The sequence below is a fragment of the Thunnus albacares genome, chromosome 14, assembly GCF_914725855.1.
Source record: "Thunnus albacares chromosome 14, fThuAlb1.1, whole genome shotgun sequence".
Lineage (NCBI taxonomy): Eukaryota > Metazoa > Chordata > Actinopteri > Scombriformes > Scombridae > Thunnus > Thunnus albacares.
In genome coordinates this window covers 23,880,833-23,900,060 of record NC_058119.1, presented here as the reverse complement: position 1 = coordinate 23,900,060, position 19,228 = coordinate 23,880,833, and the positions used below count along the sequence as shown (strand labels likewise).

The following is a 19,228-nucleotide window of genomic DNA, read 5'->3' as shown; positions in this document are numbered from 1 at the left end:
TCTTACTGACACACACACCGGATGAGCACCCTTCCCTTCCTACTCTCGGCCGGGTTTGGTGCGTCTTCCTTCCGGCTTGCCGAAGAAAGTTGAGGAAGGTTCAGAGAGGCAACTGGGCTTTTACACAATGGACAGCCAGGGAAGGAAAGTGGTGGTCTGTGACAATGGGACCGGGGTGAGTTCTCAGCTTCGGTGATCGATCCGTGGCTTTGCTTTAAAACGGAGCCGTTATGTCGAGCGATTTGCTGAAACAGGAAGTGGGGCTGTCAGCTAGCTAGCGTTAACTGGGTGGGTAGCTAGCCAGACTGTTAGCCAGCTAATTTTCATTCATACAGACCCGACACGGAAACAGCATGTAGAGCCGTGGGATAAACGCTCAATACACAGCTCTGGTCGTAGCTCATTCATCTGTACTAACCACACAATTAAGACAGACGAGTAACAGCTCATTTGCTGCCAACGGTTGTTAAGCTATAGCAGCTAGCCTAGCCTGCTAGTTTGAAGCTAGCATTTAACAGCTGGCTGTCTGGTTTATTCTGTCTGCCAGCTACGTCAGTCAATGATGCGTTTAGCAAACGATGCATAATTTGCAGATTCACTGTTTTTGTTGGACATTTGGTTCGGCTATTAAGGGCAGTAGCTAGATTTTGTACTGAAACCCCACGCCAGCTAGGTGTAACGGTGGCTAGCTAGCTTAGGCCGTGTTAGGTTAATTAAGGAACCACTTTTATGTTTTCCTGGTTAGTAGCAAGACCCAACTTCCCGGATAGAAGAGTCATTTAGTAGCGTTAGGCTATTGAGGGGTTTGAAAGACCACTTTGCATAAGTTTTCCAATTGTGTGTTCACCCTAAATCAAAAGTAAAAACATTGCATAGCTTTATTGGATGAATGAGTGCTTTTACCGGGTTGACAAACACTAAACATTAAAGGACAGGTTCACAATTTTTCAAGTATGGCTTAAAACAAGTCAGGTGCCCAAATGAACATTGAAATAGGTTTTTCTTGCCTTAAATATCCCTCCTGTTCATACTGATAATTAGAAGATCCCTTCATAATGCACTTAAAATGTAAGTGATGGGGAGGGTGCAATATCTACACTCCTCCCCCTGTGAAAAAATGTATTTAAAAGTTTGTCTGGTGCTAATATGAAGCTTGAGCCGTCCAAATGAGTCAAATCAAGTAAATATCTTTAAACATTACAGTCTTTTTAGTGCCAAAGTCCCTCTTTTTGTTACTATACTTCCAATGCAGCTCAACAGGGAAACACAAAGAGAGAATTTGATGCTCAAAAGACTGTAAATGTGGCAGATATCCACATTTTTTTGTGTAAATCTCTTTAGTTACTTCCTATCTCTCTTGACAAGCTGGTGATGAAAGAACTTCAAACAGTGCTTCAGAGGTAACAGTTCGGGGTTAGAAGGAAGTAGCAAAAGTCAAGTCATATCTGCACTGCTGAGGGGACAGTTTGGTGGTCTTTATTTAATAACATTGTTGGCTGGTTTTACAGTCCACTTGAATTCGGAGGATGTTTAAGCTGCTGTGGTTTATAGAAAAATAAGCAGTTTGTCCCCCATTCATAGTATACAACATACTTTGCTGCTCTGTGTTTATATTTAGGAGTTACTCATGCAAACAGGTAACGCAGTCTCTCAGAGTGCAGAAACTTCCTTCCCAAAGCTTGTCAGCAGTAAAAGAGGATGTTGGCTCAGCATATTAGTGACTAATAAGGCTTTTTCTGAGATGCGACTCTTTCAAGCATAGCCTTATGCGAATGAAGCTCAGAGAAAAAAGAAGAAAGAAAAAAAAAAAACCCCGCCTCCGTGTCAAGGTTGAACTGACAAGTCAAGAGGAAGTGAGAAGAGTCTGAGCCACAGTCACATATGTCATCATTACATTTATAGACTTGCTACTTGCTATTTCACATCATTGAGTCCACTGTGAAATCAGACTTTTTAACTTTGCTTTGTGTTACGGCAAGCACATGCATCTGCAAAACGGAAGATGCGAGGCTGTTACTGGTAAATTGCACAATCTTCCACTGACATTGACTGTAGAGGGTGAACTGGTTCTGTAAGAGGATTAATCAAGCATTAGTTGATTTTTTTACAAAATTGCTACTGACAGAATTGGCTTGCCTCGTCTGTTACGATTACAGTTTTATTTTTTATCAAATTACCCTGTGGCAGTAGGGCAGCAGTGAGCTACGTGCGCTGAATTTATTTTGATTTACTTTAGAGAAAAATATTTGGTGGATCATCTTTGAATTTTTTTTATGGACACTGGCAGTCATTTCTGTGTCTGCAGATGTTTGATGTCATGACACAAATAGAACAAGTGCAGTAGAGTCTAACGTTCAACTGTGAAAACAAAACCACTATTTGTGCGGTGTTGCCATAATACAGTTTTTACATAGAAGCATTGCAGAGGAAGGACAAAAATGTGTTCAGTGGTAGCATCGCAACTTGCAAGCGAGGGGAAATCTCTAATTAGAGCAGAGCAAAATGTCGACATATCAGTTTTATAATCTGAGACAACAGATTATATGCAATTGTTTTTATCATAATACACTTTAGATGTTTTCTCTTCCTGGTTTTCTGTGCCACCTTACAGTTCAGTGAAAACATTAAACATTATTTTAAAACGTTTAAGGTTTTTGTTGTGCTGGACACTATAGCAGGAAATATGTTCTGGTATTTAAGCGTCTGTGGTTACATTTTTCTCACAGTCCAAGAGCTATTTGAGCCCACTGTTATCAGCAGGATGACCATGATGTTATATTTGTTGTATTGCACAGTTTATCTTATCAGTACTTAAAATGTCATTCCTCATCACTTCCTCTTTCTTCTGGTCTTCTCGTCCCCCTCTCTTTTTAGTTCGTCAAGTGCGGCTATGCAGGCTCCAACTTCCCAGAGCACATCTTCCCTGCGCTTGTTGGGAGGCCCATCATTCGATCGACAGCCAAAGTGGGAAACATTGAGATCAAGGTACGAACCGGTACACCTGATACTCCTGGAATGAAGGAACCAAACAGAACAAAGTCAGGTTCTAATTTCAATCAAAAGATCTGATATTATTCTGTCGTGAGCTCCAGTAAGAGTTAGCAATCACTCCTATAATCTGGTTCAGAATCCCTCCTCTAATCACAAATTCTACCTTCTTGTTTTTAGATGTCGTCCTGGTACAAAATAAGATCTTACAGTATCTCAGTGCATTCCTGCAAATATAAAATATTTGCATAGATACTGTAATGTGGGTAAAAATAAGTTGGATAACTGAGGTCTAGCTAAATGTCTGACAGTTTTCTATTATTTTAGCATGGAACCTATCTCTACCTTTCTCTGTTCTTTCCAATTCTTTTGTTTATTCATCTTTCTTTCATATATACATATATATATATTTACCTTCCTCTTCCTCCATGTTTGGTTCCCCCACGGTGAAGTAGAATGCCCAGAAGATGGTAAGTTCAGGTTGGTGTGTGCCTCCTGTTCTTGCCTGCTACAGAGAGTTGTGTCATGTTTTGATCTCAGCCGAAAAATCTTTCTTTGTTTGAAATGTCGTTTTTTTTTTTTTTTTTTTGTTCTATGTCTTCATTTGTTTTCTTTCATCATTTCTACTCACACAATGATTCCATTCTTCTACATTCCAACTAGTTTGGTGATTTAAAGCGCTGAGTTTGAGTGTTGATCTCCTAACGAGTGGCCGACAGTCAGATAGATATACAGTACCTTACACTAATGCACTCCTCTCCTCAGGCTGAAAGTGTTGCAAAAATGGCTGTGATGAATCATAGGCCAGCTGTTATCGATGGAGTGCTAAAAGAGATTTTGGACCGATTCCATTCTCAGAGTCTCTGATCTGCTGGTGCATCCTGACAGCTACACCCCCCCTCAATCCTGCTGCTATTTAAGGACTGATATAATCACAACCGTTTTTCAGCTAAAAAGATCTTAAAATGCCAGCTGCTTCTACAACGCATGTTGCCAAATGATAGATGTTTTACCTCCCTATATGCATCACAGATCCATTTAGCCCACTGTTATGAAGCAGTTGACATATTTCAGCTCAGGAATGTCCTACTTCAGAGCATTTCACTATCTGTGAGTGCTTCACCTTTACTAGTGCAGCGGAAGTGTCCACACTGGAGGATGCATGGCAGACAGCTGAAAGTTGGAGACGGAAGCACATCTGTTTTTCTGTTTTTCTTTGTACTTTTTTTTTTTTTTTCTATTGAGACCACATGGAGGCGATGCCTGTGACTGGTACTTTGTTAATGCCAAAGCACACAGGATGAACCCATAAAATGGCTGCCTTCAGTAGGCTTTTGATGTCTCCAAGTGGAACGTGAGATGCTTGACTGTGTGGCTAACACTGAGCTCTAACCCAACGGTTGTTTACATTGCCAGGCTGCCTTGCATGCAGCTAGCTGGATGGTGCTAAAACGAGTGGTTTACTGTAGCTAGAGGGAAACAGAAGTGTTTCCAGGTGTACATGCATGGAAACTAATGCCTTGTTGTGCATGCTGGGTAACTGAATTTTATAGTAAAAAAAAAAAAAAGACCTAGTACTTGGGCGTGATCTGAGGCCATGAATTTATCTGTTGTCATCTGATGATCCAGTTTCCCTGATTTTTATGAGACCAGCAGGGCAAGGGGGCGAATTAAAATTACAGGTGTTATTTCCCTTAAACCAATTCTCAGTGCTTATCCCTACTCCAAGTGACTCTGAATGATCCAAACTGAGTTTTGGAAAAGGACTGCTTCTTCTAAATATTTATCTGCGTTGCCATTTGACCCCTCCCTCCAGGATCTGATGGTGGGGGATGAGGCCAGCGAGCTGCGCTCCATGCTGGAGGTCAACTACCCCATGGAGAACGGCATCGTCAGGAACTGGGATGACATGAAACACCTGTGGGACTACACCTTCGGCCCAGAGAAGCTCAACATCGACTCCCGCAACTGCAAGATCTTGCTGACTGAGCCTCCAATGAACCCAACTAAGAACCGTGAGAAAATCATCGAGGTAAGTTGACATTTATGTCCGTGTGTGTGCGGTTTGTAGGTATTTTTGTAGCTGTGTGATGGGAAAAGGAAAAGAGAGTTTTAGCATTTTATATATATATTTTTCAGGGGCACTTTATGCCTTTTTATTATAGGGACAGTGGAGAGAAAACAGGAAATTAAGGGAGTTAGGGAGATGGGGGTCCGCTGCTGGATTTGAACCACAGCCGTTGAGATTGTGTGGCATGTCTTAACCAGCAGACTACTGGGGTGCACAAGTTTTTGCATTTCTTACTGTAAGTTATAAGCTGCGTTTAAATAAATACAACCTTTTCTACTCTAAGATGTTAAACTATATTAAACTGAGATGTTAAAAAACAGGTAGGTCTTTCCTACCTGTCACACCTAACTGGGCCACTGTAGGTCTCCAGTTTATATAACTTACAGCTCCGTGTTGTGTGCAGCTGAGGTGGGGCTGTGTGTTATAGCCTCAGAGACCTGTCAATCAAGCAGACACACACCCAAACCCTCTCTAAGCATCAGTATCCCCTTAATAGCACAAAACTCCCACAAAGATGTACATTAGAAGAAGCTCATTCAGATGTTGAGACCTTTTTGAGTTTTTTGGAGCCAGCATGTAGCAGCCATTTGGAGGAAATGCCTTTTAAGGTCATTCTGCATTGCAAAAGTGCCATTTTGATTAATCCTCTGTGAAAATATTTCATCACATATTACTTCTGAATTATGCTACAGAGATCATGTTCCTCATGTGTCGCCAGATGTACTGTATTTATTTGGTTTCATCAACAAAAACCGGTTGAACTCGCTGTCTGACGTTATCTGGTCTCTCCTGCAGGTGATGTTCGAGACCTACCAGTTTGGAGGAGTCTACATTGCTATTCAAGCTGTGCTGACACTGTATGCCCAAGGTAAGAAGAGACACATGCATGCTTGGGCTGCAGGTTTAACCGAAAGATATGTGAGCACTCTGCTGTTGACTACTGCAGTTTCCACATGACTTTTTTTTTGCTGGTATTCTTCTTTTCACCCTCAAAGAAGATTCCCCCCCGATAGCAGGATTATATCTGTGTTATAACTAGTAAATTATTTATAGGTGCCATTAGCTGCTTCGCTGCTCCTTCAGAAGTCACCCTACACCTCCTCTGTGGCTTGAAGCTCAGAAAGAGATGACTGTTCATTTTATTTGCAAAAAAAAATTTCTTGTGAGGCTGTATTTAACTACCACACCTTTGTCAAATAGTTTGTACAAAGATTTATTTCATGAGACAACTTAGACGCCAGATAATGATATTCTTAGTGCCAGAAAGTCTAGACAGTCACATGAACATCATTTTAAAGTGTTCCAGTGACAGACAACTATTATGACATGATCCAAGTTGTTCTGATGTGTTAAACCCACGTGTGATGCATCAAGCAGGAGAGCTTCACATGAACTATTCGCACCTACACATTCTGTTTCGAACACACGTCCCTGTGTGAGGTGTGTGTGTGCCGCTCTGCCATTTTGTCTCTGAGTTTATTACCAACTAGTGAGCAGTTATTAACAGTCAATTGTTACATTAAACGTGTTATCTCGGGTTTTGTGTGTTTACCCAGCTGACAAGGCTAACAGTCAGTAGCCCAAAGCACACAAACACACCTAGCTTGGTAGCAGTGTAGATTATTAACTCTAGTTCATGGTTTTTTTTTTTTTTTAGGCCTTCTGACCGGTGTGGTGGTAGACTCTGGGGACGGTGTGACACACATCTGTCCTGTGTACGAGGGCTTCAGCCTGCCCCACCTGACGAGACGCCTGGACATCGCAGGCAGGGACATTACCCGCTACCTCATCAAGGTATCCAGTCAGTCAAAACAGTCTCTGGATGATAATGACACTCACTGGCACTACATCATCACACTGTAACTGCAGCACTGTAATTCTACATCCAAAATAGGGTGTTAAATGCAAATGTTGGTGCATCTTTTGTTTTATAGTTTGCTGTGATTTAAGTCTCTTTATATGGGTTATAGTCATCTAGAGTCTTATTGCTTCTTAGGAAGGAGGAAATTGGAATTAACGGTCTTAATTTTGAGAAGACCTTAGCAATAGCAGTGCCACTGTGTGAGGTGTTTTTTTTACAGTAAAAATATTAAGAGATTTCAATAAGAAACTCAATAGTCACATTCTCTCTGCTTTCTCTCTTCATCCCCACTTTACCCTATCCCTTGTCTCCCTGTCTGGGTGCAGTTGTTGTTGTTGAGGGGTTACGCCTTCAACCACTCTGCAGACTTCGAGACTGTGCGCATGATGAAGGAGAAGCTGTGCTACGTGGGCTACAACATCGAGCAGGAGCAGAAGCTGGCGCTGGAGACCACTGTGCTCGTGGAATCATACACGGTAGATAATCACGTGTTTTAGTTTTCAAAATAATAAAGCAAATCTACTTACATTTATATTTTTTATTATTTGAATAAAAACTGATAAAAAAGTAAGCCCCATGTAAGGGGTCAGTGCAGCAGTCACTCTTTTAATACCTGTAGGGAAAGTTCAGGATGTGTGTTTGTGTGTTTTAAGTAGTTTTAACGGTGCAGTTCAACTTCTGCTGAGCTAAGACTTATGATTCAATGTGGTGTTTGTGATTGTAGTTTCACTTCAGCAGGTGTGTAGACACAGTAGCCAGCGTGAGACTTGCCTTAAAAATGAGTTGCTGCCCTCACATGGACATTGTGTACACTGTTCACATCAAATAGGGGAATATAAGGACTTTGATAATAAATAAAACAAAACAATACTCGTCGATGAATAAAGATCCAGAAAGAGGAGCTGTAATCAATCATTCCTGCAGTTTGAACTGAAAGAAACTCCCAAATTGGTCCCCATAAGGCTCAGCAGTCCTAGTCCCCCTCATCTCACCCACTCTTGCCATGTGTGTTGCTCTCTATAGGCAACTATCTAATAAATGCCATAAAAATCATAATAAACATCTCCCATTAAAGAAAATATCTAAATCAGAGACAGAAGCACAAGAAAACCAACTAGGATACAGTGAGACTGAATATGAGGGCAAAGAGGACAAAGAATGTTTTCATTTTCGAGATATAAATGTGAAATAATTGCTAAAACACTTTCTTTGGAAATTGGTTCATTCATATTTTACTGGACGTATTACGCAGCTGTTGTCAATTTTCACTTAGAATAGCGACACATTTCCAGCCATCTGGGGATTCTCAATTTTGTTTTGTTTACTTTTTGATGTAAAATGAGGTTGTTTTTTTTTTATGCACACCACATGTGCACAAGTTTCATATTTTGGCTTAAAATAGCATCACTATAGAACGAATCTCTCCCAAAAGTAATCAAAACTAATGGTGTAACTAAATCTGTTTCTTCACTGAGCTAAGTAGACTACCACATGCCCGTTGTTGGATCTGTTGGCTGCTTTTTAGACGGGGCAGTGCTGCTGACTAACTTGTTTTCTCTGGGACTCAAACATATGGGGGTGCAGCGCTCCTCCACTAGACTTGCTTTTCTTTCCAAGGCCCTTTTCCCTGCAGAGGGAACCACAGAATCTAAACGCAGGTCGTGAAGTCTGTGTTTCTACACGCCTTACCGAGCACATGTTGTGTCTCAGAGCTCACTGTGACCATGTGTGTTTGGGTTAACGTAGGCGAGTGCGTTTGTGTGTGTGTGTGTGTGTAGGTGTGTGAACATGTATGTGTAAGTATCATTTTGTGTGCTTGAGTGTGCCGAAACAAGGAGGGCAATGTAACTGTGGCCGGAGAGCCCTGAACCGTGAGTTACATCATTTCCTGTGCAGCCACTTTGCGGCGGTGGCTGGGCTCCACTTCCTCCCACTGCCCTCAACTGAATGAAGCCTTTTTATAGTCACACACACACGTTCACTCTACTCAGTTTGTAGCCTATAATATCTGTGCTTTAACTTACTGTGAAATATCATTAGAGTCTTGAAGGATTTTGTTTTGTAAGTGCAGGAAAGTTTTGCCTTTTCTTGAGAACAACTTTTAAAAACAACCATCGAACAGAATGATTCATCAAGATTTACACCCTTTATCTCTTTATGTTGAGTCACACATTAAATCATACTGCTTCAGTGGTGTCATGCTTTCTTTCTTTCTTTTTTTTTTCTCCTCTTTTCATCTCATCCCTCCCACACGTCTCCAGCTGCCAGATGGCCGTGTGATCAAGGTGGGTGGAGAGCGGTTTGAGGCCCCTGAGGCTCTGTTCCAGCCCCACCTCATCAACGTGGAGGGCGTCGGAGTGGCCGAGCTGCTCTTCAACACCATCCAGGCGGCCGACATAGACACCAGGTGAGGCCGAGGAAAGCGGGCAGATACGCTCCTGTCGCTGTTGATAAAGAAGGGTAGATGCAGCGATATAAACTCTGCTGGGGGTGTTTCCACTCCAACGCACAATGATACACAACATTAACAAATCACAGCGCACACACACACATGCAAACAAACATTTCAGCAGTATAGAGCTCCCACTGAAGCAGTTAAGGGCTTTAAACCAAATATTTCTTGCACTCCATAGTTCTGAATGGAAAAGAATGAAAATTTATCTTTGGGTATTTATAAGAGAAGGAAAAATCCAAGATAACAAACGCTTGGAAAACCCAATATGTTGTTAATTTTTTCTGCAAAAAGTTGTATAATCTATTTAGTTATATTCAGCTTAAGTCATCAACTTAAATTTGTAATGTCCTGAAAGTACATTTTCAACATTTGTGGACTTAAAATGAATATGCTAGTTCTTCCAGTTGTGAAGGAAAACTAGCAACATGACTCGACTTTAAGATTGTCTCCTCCTCTCTGCATGTGCCTGTTGTTTGGTCTCTTCCCGCTCTCATTCTCTGTCTGTCTCCCCGTCATCAGGCCTGAGTTCTACAAACACATCGTGTTATCAGGAGGATCCACCATGTACCCGGGCCTGCCGTCTCGGCTGGAGAGGGAACTCAAGCAGCTGTACCTGGAGCGTGTGCTCAAGGGAGATGTGGACAAGCTTTCGGTGAGAAACTGAACCTTAACGCCTCATCTGTAATTATAATGTGAAGAGTGTTACTGAAGGACTTTGAGCTAAAACTGCTCAGATGTGGTTTACAGTATGAATTTGACAATGTAAAAAAAAAAAAAAAAAAAAAAAAGTATGCTACTGAACTCACTGGTAGCTTCAAATGAGCTAAAGTCTGGACTCATTGCACCGGGCCTCTCAGTTTCTGTGAATTAGTATTTCCAGCTGATTCAGGGTGTGTTTAAGTTAGTCTGGGTGGTGTTTCCCACATATGAGAGGGCTGACAGTGCCAGAAAAGGTACAACAACCACAGGGAATGTATTTAAGTCAAGTGTGGTGAGTAAACTGTGACTGACAACTAGCAGTTTACTTCTCAGTATCTCCTCTGTCTTGATGAGGTCTAGTTCCACACACCAGGTGTTCCTAGCTGAATAAATTAAACCCCTTGAATTATCTAAAGCTACTAATTAAACCATGTCTGTCTCAACACACATTTGAAATTTTCAGGTGCAAAGTTAATGATTATATGACGCCTCAGACCGGTGCAGTGTACAGAAGCTACCACCAGGTGGTGCCAGAGGCTAACAGACATTGACTAAGCACATAAATAACAAAATGCGTGGGGTTCACCTCCCAATGATAAATATTTGTTTAGGAAAGATATCATTACATTACAGCTCCACCTCAGTATCCTGAAGACACAGATGATTTTACACAGAACTATTTTGTAAACAAAGGTCTACAGATGACTCATAAGTTTAATAGCAAGTCATTATGTGCTTTACTCTTCTGCCCGCAACTGCGGCCACTTTTCTCAAAGTGTTTATCTTGTTTTGGAATGGAGCTCTTTATATGTAGTGTTGGTTTTTTTCCCCTCCACATATATCTTCAAGTAACACAAATGTGTGCAGTCTGTTACAAGACAGAGGATTTTCTTTCAGATGGGTCCCTTAAGACCTCAAATAACTGCTATGCCAAATAGTCAGCCCCTGTAGGCTTGAAAAGTGTCTGTTGAAAAGTTTGTACTTCAGATCTGTCACGGAGAGCGAGGCTGCGGTCGGCTTGAATTCATTCAGTTGGTTGCAATGGATTCCGATGTTGACAACATTTCACAGTAGGAAGAAGAATTATCAAAACATCCATAAAAACCTTTCAAACCACTCCTCTTCTCTGCTACTCCACATGGTCCATCTGATCTGCCCAAACACTCACGTTCGTGCTGCAGTACAGCTAAATTCACTGCCTCCATTTGTATCTTGCACCTTTTTTAGCTGTTTGTTTGTTGCTCTCAGCTACGTTTAGACAGCTAGCCACGTGAGCGACAAACAGGAGCAGCGTCTTTTAGCCCTATTTGGTGAAAATATGACTGTTTGGAACATACGGAGACTACAGACAGGGCAGAGAAGTGGATTATCCTGCGGGAGTGGTTTGAGAAGTTTGTATTGATGTTGTGATACTTTTTTCCATAGTGGAAACTTGTCAGTATTAGAATCCAGTGTAAGTGACTTGAAGCTGCCATGACGCTACCTTTCATGCTGATTTTGAGTGGAGTATCACTTTAAAGCTGCACTAATCAGTGTTTTTATATTAAGTAATTTGTAATGTGCTCTGTGACACTTTACAGTCTTTTAGCTCATTGTTTTGGTTCACTCTCACTGCGCCTATCATTTTCAGTCGCAGGGAACAAATGTTCCAAAAAGTTCTAAAAACCCTCTGTCTTCTGTTTGGTGCTGAGCAGGTAGTGTACAGACAGAGTTAGCAACTAGCCTGTGAACACAGTGGAGCATTTATCAGCTAATGAGACAGATATTAGTTAGTGGAGACCAAAACAAAGCCAAAAGGAGAGTGAATATTGGACTTATTTCTGTCAGATGGCCAAAAAATGACCTTAAATGAATGCTAATGCTAAAACAATTAATTAATACTGGTGAAAGTGGCTTCCACACTGCATCTCCTTCATATCCAGTGTGAAAATGCTTCATATTAATATCCACTATCAATATGACACTGTGAAAATAATATATATGCAAATTACCAAAAAAGAAAAAAAAAAAGATACATCTAGTTTGGCATGTCAGTTATGATGCAGTCCTTCAGGTTTGGACACATGTTAGATCCTCCAGCTGTTTTATCCTCATGTTTGTAACGGTGCCGCAGGCCCGGAAGTTGTTCTCAAGTTTGCCAAGGCAGCAGTTACATGTTTTGATTTGAATACACAAACATCAGGTTTATGCCTCCGGATCAAGTTTTGATGCAAATCTCCAGGTAGTCCCAACCGAAAGCTCACACAGACTAGAAACACATTAAGACCAGAAAAAACTAACACCGGGACACTCTGAGCTCCAGTGTGAACACAGCCATAGATGTGTCTTTGCTACACAGGGACCTCTTACATGTCTCCCTGTCCCCTCGTTTTGTAGAAATTTAAGATCCGGATCGAGGATCCTCCCAGGCGAAAGCACATGGTGTTCCTGGGCGGAGCCGTGCTGGCCGACATCATGAAGGACAAGGACAACTTCTGGCTGACCCGGGAGGAGTACCAGGAGAAAGGAGTCCGCGTGCTGGAAAAACTAGGAGTCACCGTCAGATAAAGCACTGAACGGACAGCCCCAACACAACATTCACACACACACACACACACACACACACACACACACACACACATATACACACACAGTACATGCACACATTTCCCCCCTCGCCCCCCATCGCAGAGTATATATCTATTTATCCCTCTTTTTCTCTCTCTTTCGGCTCTCGATGCTCCCTCGAACATCAGAGGGAATCGAGCCGTCACCTCCCCTGCTCTCCTCCTCTCTGCCGCTCCTCTCTCCTGGTTTGGGATTGGCTCACACTTCCCCCACCCTCCCCCCGCAAAGCCCCCATCCCCCCACCCCACCCCCACCCCCCGAGAACCAATTCCATCTTTGCAGATTTCCACTCAAACCCCTCCCTTTCTTTAACTAGGAATAGAAGGGTTGACGTTGCCCTGCTGATGTATTTTTTGAAGTCTGATTCTCAGTCTGGTGGAGAAGGTTAAAACCAGGGTGGGAAATGTTAACGCTGCACGTTTACCTGCCATCTGATCAAGCAAACAAGTATTGTTCTTCTTTAGAAATAAAAGTTTGCTGCAAGTTAAATTCGGCAGGTAAACCGTGGGGACCCACCAGCAGCCGCTGCAGCGAGTGTTTCAGAAAGTTTAGCGTCCTCCCCTGATTTAAACCTCTGGAGGCGATTTAAAACGATGCAAAGTTTATAAGCAACTCGTAGGTAATATCACAATCAGGGTCCACCACAAACAGCCACGAGCCGCTTTCAGCATCTGTTCCAGGTGAGCGAGAACTGATCACATTTTTATGTCAGTTTTTATAAATGATATCATGACTTTTCTTTTCTGGGAGAGGGATTACTTTTTTTTTTTTTTTTAATTGCTTTTCCTTTTTTGTTGGATGTATGAGTTCAATTTATATCTTTAAATTTGATTTTTTTTTTTTTTTCCTTTTGTTGCTGTGCACTACTACCATTGTAAATGGAGTGTATTGTGGTAACAGAAGTTCCTCCATGTTTTTATGAAGAATTGATGGTTGATTTATAAAGGGATAAGTACATAAAGTAAAAAGCCCCCGAGCTTGACATCGGTTGTGTGACGGTACTTCGGGGTTTGGGGGTGGGGGAGTGATACTTTTTTGTTCCTCATCAAACTCGCCTCTTCCTCCTCTGTGGGTGTCAATCTTAAGCCGAATGAACGGGTGCGAGCAGTTCTAGCGGTATTAAGAGACTGCGGCGACGCTATAGCACCACACCTGTCGTATTCCTTCAGATCCACCAAATCACAGAGAGGCAGTCGCAGGCTGACGATGAGATCGATTTGAATCTGGGCTCAGAGCAGGTAAAAAAAACGGTATTTTATTGATGTTAATATGCTGTTGAGGGCATATTTAAATTCTCCAGTCTTTCACTCCGACGGTCAACATAACGAATACTGGAGGCACTTCTATTTTGAGTATGACAAATGTGTATATTTTTTTTTCTCCTCTTTCCATGAACTGTCTATCCAGTGCCAAGTGCAGTTAATGTTAACTGGATCTCATGTTTTAATGTCTTTTCTTTTTTGTCACGGTTTTTGTTTTTATTTTCCTGTGTTGTTCATAGCATAACTGCCTAACGCTGATTTAAATAAAGAAAAGTGATTTATAAGGATGTTTGTGTCACAGGGTCTTTTCTTTTCTTTTTTGGTTTGGTTTACTGAGTTATCAGGACAATGAATTAAATCTGGAGCCACTGCAAATCTCAAATGCATTAATATCAAAAGACTTGTTTGGGTTTTACTTCTGAATAGTCATCCTGATAATTCAGTAAAACTGCTCTGTGAATTTTACATTTTTCAGTACAGTTCACTATTGATTAAGAAATACTCATCACTATTCCTCAGAGCCCAAAGTGACGTCTTCATATTTCTCGTTTTGTCCGACCAACACTCCAAACACCAAAGATATTCAGTTTACATTGGTATAAAACAGAGAAAAGCTGCATATCCTCACATTCAAGAAACTGGAACCAGTGAATTTAAAGGTTTAATTATCAAAATAGTAGCCTATTAATCATCTCACCTCTAGTTCACCTGTAAAAATGTGGGTCATGAATCATCTCCAGGTATTGAAAAGACAGATTCAAGTGCACACGCTGTATGTTGTAGATCTACTTTCGTTTTCAGTAGTGAACTTCTAATAATAAGTTATGTAGTGTGCAGCATGACTCATTCTGCCACCAGCAATCTGACACCAGTCAAAAACTTCAAATCCATTCAGAAATTGTTCAAAAATACATCCAATCGAAGCCTGTTTCGAAGCCTAATTACATGTTCTACCAGCCGGTCGACTTGAAGTGGTGTGTCACTTTTGGGACAAATGAATAAAAAAAAAAAGGGAACAGATCAACAATAAATATCAGCAAAACCATTAATGAGCTGCTATACAGAATTGATTTCCAAATCAGCCTGCAACACATCTTATTTCTTTACTGTTCAGTCTCTTCTGTGCTCCACATGCTGGTTTCATGGTGGAGCAGATCTTTAAAAAAAATCAAAAAATGTCTCCTGCTAACCTTGTAGCAGAGCTGTAACGCTGTATAATACTGTAATATGTGTGCAAGGTCATATTTCCTGACATTTCTGCTATGTGGAGAAACTTCTTTGTTACTGTCATCAAGCTGTAAAGTCAGTTTTCTGGTTTTGTTGTTCCTGTTTACATTTCTTTTAATGCAACAGGTGTCAAACTGGAGATATCAGCCATTAAAAACAATGACAATACTCTGCTTTAGCTTGATATTTAAGTTTCTGCAGCTTCAAAGTTCAAGAAGGCGACCTTGTTTTTAATCCACACCTCCTAAAGTTAAGAGTTTTTGTCTAGAACTGAAGGTGAGATCAGATGCGTCATTAGATAAACCGTACCACCAGAGGAGAGGATGGAGGTGTGACGGTGACTGAGGCTCACAGAGGAGGAGGAGAGCTATGCACAGAGACCAGAAGGAGGAAGAGGAAATGGAACAGTGGCAGAGGACTGGCGCCACCAGAGGAAGAGGCTCTCTTTCCGCGCCTGAAATAAAGATCTCACCCAGACTCTTCCGGCCTTGTTCCATTTTAATCCCTCGACTCTTGCCACTTCCCTCTAACCCTGAACTGTTACCTCTGAGGCCCTGTTTGAAGTTTCCTTCATCACCGGATTGTCAACAGAGGTGGGAAGTAACTAAGGACATTTACTCAAGACCTGTACTTATGTGCAGTTTTACAGGATTGGTACTACGGCTGAGACTCAGCATAACTGCTACTACACTTCAAGGAGACATATTGTACTTTTTACTCTTCTACGTTTATTTTTCTGCCAGCTGTACAGTTAAATTCACATTTTATATTCAATGAGAAATGAGATAAGAAGATTTTTCTTCTATCGGGTAAAAATGTAAATTTTTCTCTCAACCAAACGTCAACAAAACTTTTCATGAACTCAGGCTAACTTTAGCTTGATGGCACCGTGCATTTTAGACATTTTAAACACAGTACTTGCTGTGTGAAGTATGAACTTTGAACCTCAGTTTTTAAGCCAACACAAAGTCCTTAAAGAACAGGTTCACGATTATTCAAGTCTGTCTTAAAACAACAGTCAGGAGTCCAAATGAAAATTGACACATTTTTCTTGCCATAATCATTCTCCTTCTGTGCAAAATGTATTAAAAAGTTTATCTGAAGCTAATATGAAGCTTCAGTCGTCCAAATGAGTCAAATCAAGTAGATATCTTTCAACATTACAGTCTTTTTAGTGCCAAAGTCCCTCTTTTTGTTACTATACTTCCACCGCAGCTCAACAGGGAAACACTGTCCGAGGAAACACAAAGAGGGAATTTTATGCTAAAAAGACTGTAAATGTGGCAGATATCCACTTGATATGACTAACTCAGACAACTGAAGCCTCATATAAGCTTCACATCAACTTTTAAATGCATTTTTGCACAAAATGACTGTGGACACACTGTCACTTTCATTGAAAACACATTTGAAGAGGATCTTTTAATAGCCAGTATGAACAGGAGGAATGATTACAGCGGGGAAAACCTCTTTCACTGTTCATATGGACAACTGACATGTTTTAAGACAGACTGGAAACACTGGGAACCTTTCCTTTAAAGTGCTCAGAAAAAAAAAAAATCTCCATGACAACATGGGCAAACTCCAAACTGATGAAGATCATGAAATATAATCAAAAGCTGCAGAACAGCTACGAAATGGATCCTGTGGTGAATTTTCCTAACCTGCAGAGGAGCATATGACATGAAAATGTAAGTTTTGTATCAGGTGTCTCCTATTTATTTATTTATTTATTTCAAATTTTCAGTTTGCATCTACAGTTTTGAACCTTTTAATTACTGTATATGTGTTTATGTTAGTTTATGTATTACCTTGTAATACATGTTAATGCATCAGTAATTAAATCTGATGGAGACCATAGTTCACTGTCAATACTTCTACATTTGATACAGTTTATTACTAACATGCGTTCTTTTGACACAAAATGGCGACTTCTTCTTTTAATTGAGTACTTTTATATTATGGTATCACTACTTTTACTAAAGGATTTAATAACTTTGTTTTCCAGGTGCTTTTGCACAAACTCTTAACAGCTAAAACATTTTCCACAGGGTGGGAGTAGAGAGATGTTTTCCTCCGCAGTCGTAGATGCTTTATCTCAGGTGCAGGCTCTGAACTCCTTAACAAAGTATGCTGAAACAATTATGTGGCTCCTTTTAAAGATTTACTCCTGCAACATCTCGACCCCAGGGTGGGTTCAGAGAAACACGACGAGCCGAAGTGTTGCAAAAGTAATGCTGACTTGGTGCAAATGTAGCAACAACTCAGCGGAGGAAAAGATCAAAATTCTGCCTATCTTTGGACATGAGACCACAGCACAAGCCACCCATTCCTGTAAACTGCACTGGGAAGTGAGCGCCGGTGCTCTGTGCACCCAGAGAGGGGCCACGCTGACCCCATTACAAGAGCAGATATCTTAAATGTTTGCACATGTGGACTGTGATGCTGTTTGCAGCCGTTGAGCTGCTTAGCAGGCCCCCAAAAGCCCCCAGGGACCTTCTTTTTCTTCTCTTTTCTCTCCCTCCCCCTCCCCTCTCTCGCGCTCCATCATTATCGCCCACATGCTTTTCCAGAGACATCCTGAGTGAAACAGCTCGACGTCCTCGATGGCTATCACATGTTCCTGCTGAGGAGGGAGGTAGCGAGGGAAAGGCATCTTGGAGAGAATGAAACAGGGTGTACTAGGCTGAGAGTTTTTTTTTTTTTTTATTCTTTGTGTTTTCTTTCATTAAATACTTTACTAAGAGTTTTGTGCAACAAACTCGAAGTTCTTGAAACATAATAAACAACGTCAGGGCTCGACTGACGTTTTTTTTTTAGAGCCTGAGTCTCCTGGTGAAGTCACGGGTGACATCCTTTCTCCATCTAAAGTTTATTGCTCTAAAGTCTCTGCATTTGTTTTTAGAGACTTTATATGTGGCTTCAAACTATTTGTTGAATGTTTACGAGTTTGTCCTTGTTGAAAATATACTTTCAATAAACCATTTTAGATACTGAATGAGGAACTTAATAAAGTATCTCGTGGCTATTTGGCCACCAAAATGCACTTCATTATATTTAGAACAACTTTCTTCTCAGATTTGCTTTGTCACAGGAGTCCATACTTAGCGTTTCGCCACGCTTGCGGTGATGCTTTAGGGCCATATTGGTCCATTTCTTTGGTTCAGACTGAAATATCTTAGCAGCTAAATGGATTTGGAAATTTGTACAGACATTCATGGTCCCCAGAGGATAAATCCTACTGACGTTTTTTTTTTTTCCAGCACCATTAAGTGTATTTTCCTTGTATGTGTTCACATGCTTGGACAATAAACCTCATTCTGAAAGTTGTAGCCATGACAGTAGACGATGCTTCAAGATGCAGATGTTGCTCCAAAGAAGCTACAAATTGTAAAACGCGGATGCTTCACACACATCTTCAACCCGGCAGCACAGAAGATCTAAACAATCACCACAGTTTCAAGGTGGACACCCAAGATTAGTGTCAACAATTCAGTATCCAACCAATGTGAAAAGTTATAGTGTTGAATAACGACCAGAAAAGTGTTTTTGAAGAACATTATGATGTCACAGTGAAGGTGACCTTTGACCTTTTGGATATAAAATGTAAACGCTTCATCATTTTATCCTATTAGACATTTGTGTGAAACTTTGTCATAATTAGCGTATAAATAATTGGGTTATGGCCATAAACTTGTTTTGTGAGGTCACAGTGACCTTTGACCTTTGACCACCAAATTCTAATCAGTTCCTCTTTGAGTCCAAGTGGATGTTTGTGCCAAATTTGAAGAAATCCCCTCAAAGCGTTCCTGAGATTTCACGTTCACGAGAGAATGGGACGAATGTACAGACAATCTGAAAACATAATAATCTGCAGATTGATATTGAAAATCGTCAGTTGCAGCCCTCAAAGCACCACTGTGCCAAAGTACAGCCTCCGAGACGCTTTGTCTCTTTAGTGTTCCCACAGTTTCTCTCCTGTAAATGTATTTTTTAGGATTAATTTCATTTTTATGTTCATGTTGGAGTCGATTCATAGTAATACTTTGATGCTTCTT

At 40.9% G+C, this 19,228-nt stretch overlaps 1 protein-coding gene across 2 annotated transcripts; it reads left to right on the top strand.

The window, feature by feature from the left end:
* Positions 1–14,230, top strand: LOC122996879 (actin-related protein 2-A-like). Of its 2 annotated transcripts, XM_044372659.1 has the most exons (10): positions 1–175; positions 2,875–2,985; positions 3,444–3,458; positions 4,805–5,020; positions 5,855–5,927; positions 6,717–6,853; positions 7,247–7,396; positions 9,182–9,327; positions 9,895–10,027; positions 12,451–14,230. In XM_044372659.1, the coding sequence occupies exons 1-10, from the start codon at positions 128–130 to the stop codon at positions 12,619–12,621; spliced, it is 1,200 nt and encodes a 399-aa protein (XP_044228594.1). In that variant the 5' UTR covers positions 1–127; the 3' UTR covers positions 12,622–14,230. The 2 variants fall into 2 exon arrangements, with proteins under 2 accessions (XP_044228594.1, XP_044228595.1); XM_044372660.1 differs by lacking the exon at positions 3,444–3,458 and having other exon boundaries at positions 3–175.
* The last annotated feature ends 4,998 nt before the right edge of the window (positions 14,231–19,228 follow it).

Excerpts from the sequence above, each read along its gene's own strand:
- LOC122996879 (XM_044372659.1), top strand. The coding sequence starts at position 128 with ATGGACAGCCAGGGAAGGAAAGTGGTGGTCTGTGACAATGGGACCGGG. Across the intron at positions 6,854-7,246 it reads TTACCCGCTACCTCATCAAG|TTGTTGTTGTTGAGGGGTTA; the intron begins GTATCCAGTCAG and ends GTCTGGGTGCAG. Across the intron at positions 10,028-12,450 it reads GAGATGTGGACAAGCTTTCG|AAATTTAAGATCCGGATCGA; the intron begins GTGAGAAACTGA and ends CTCGTTTTGTAG.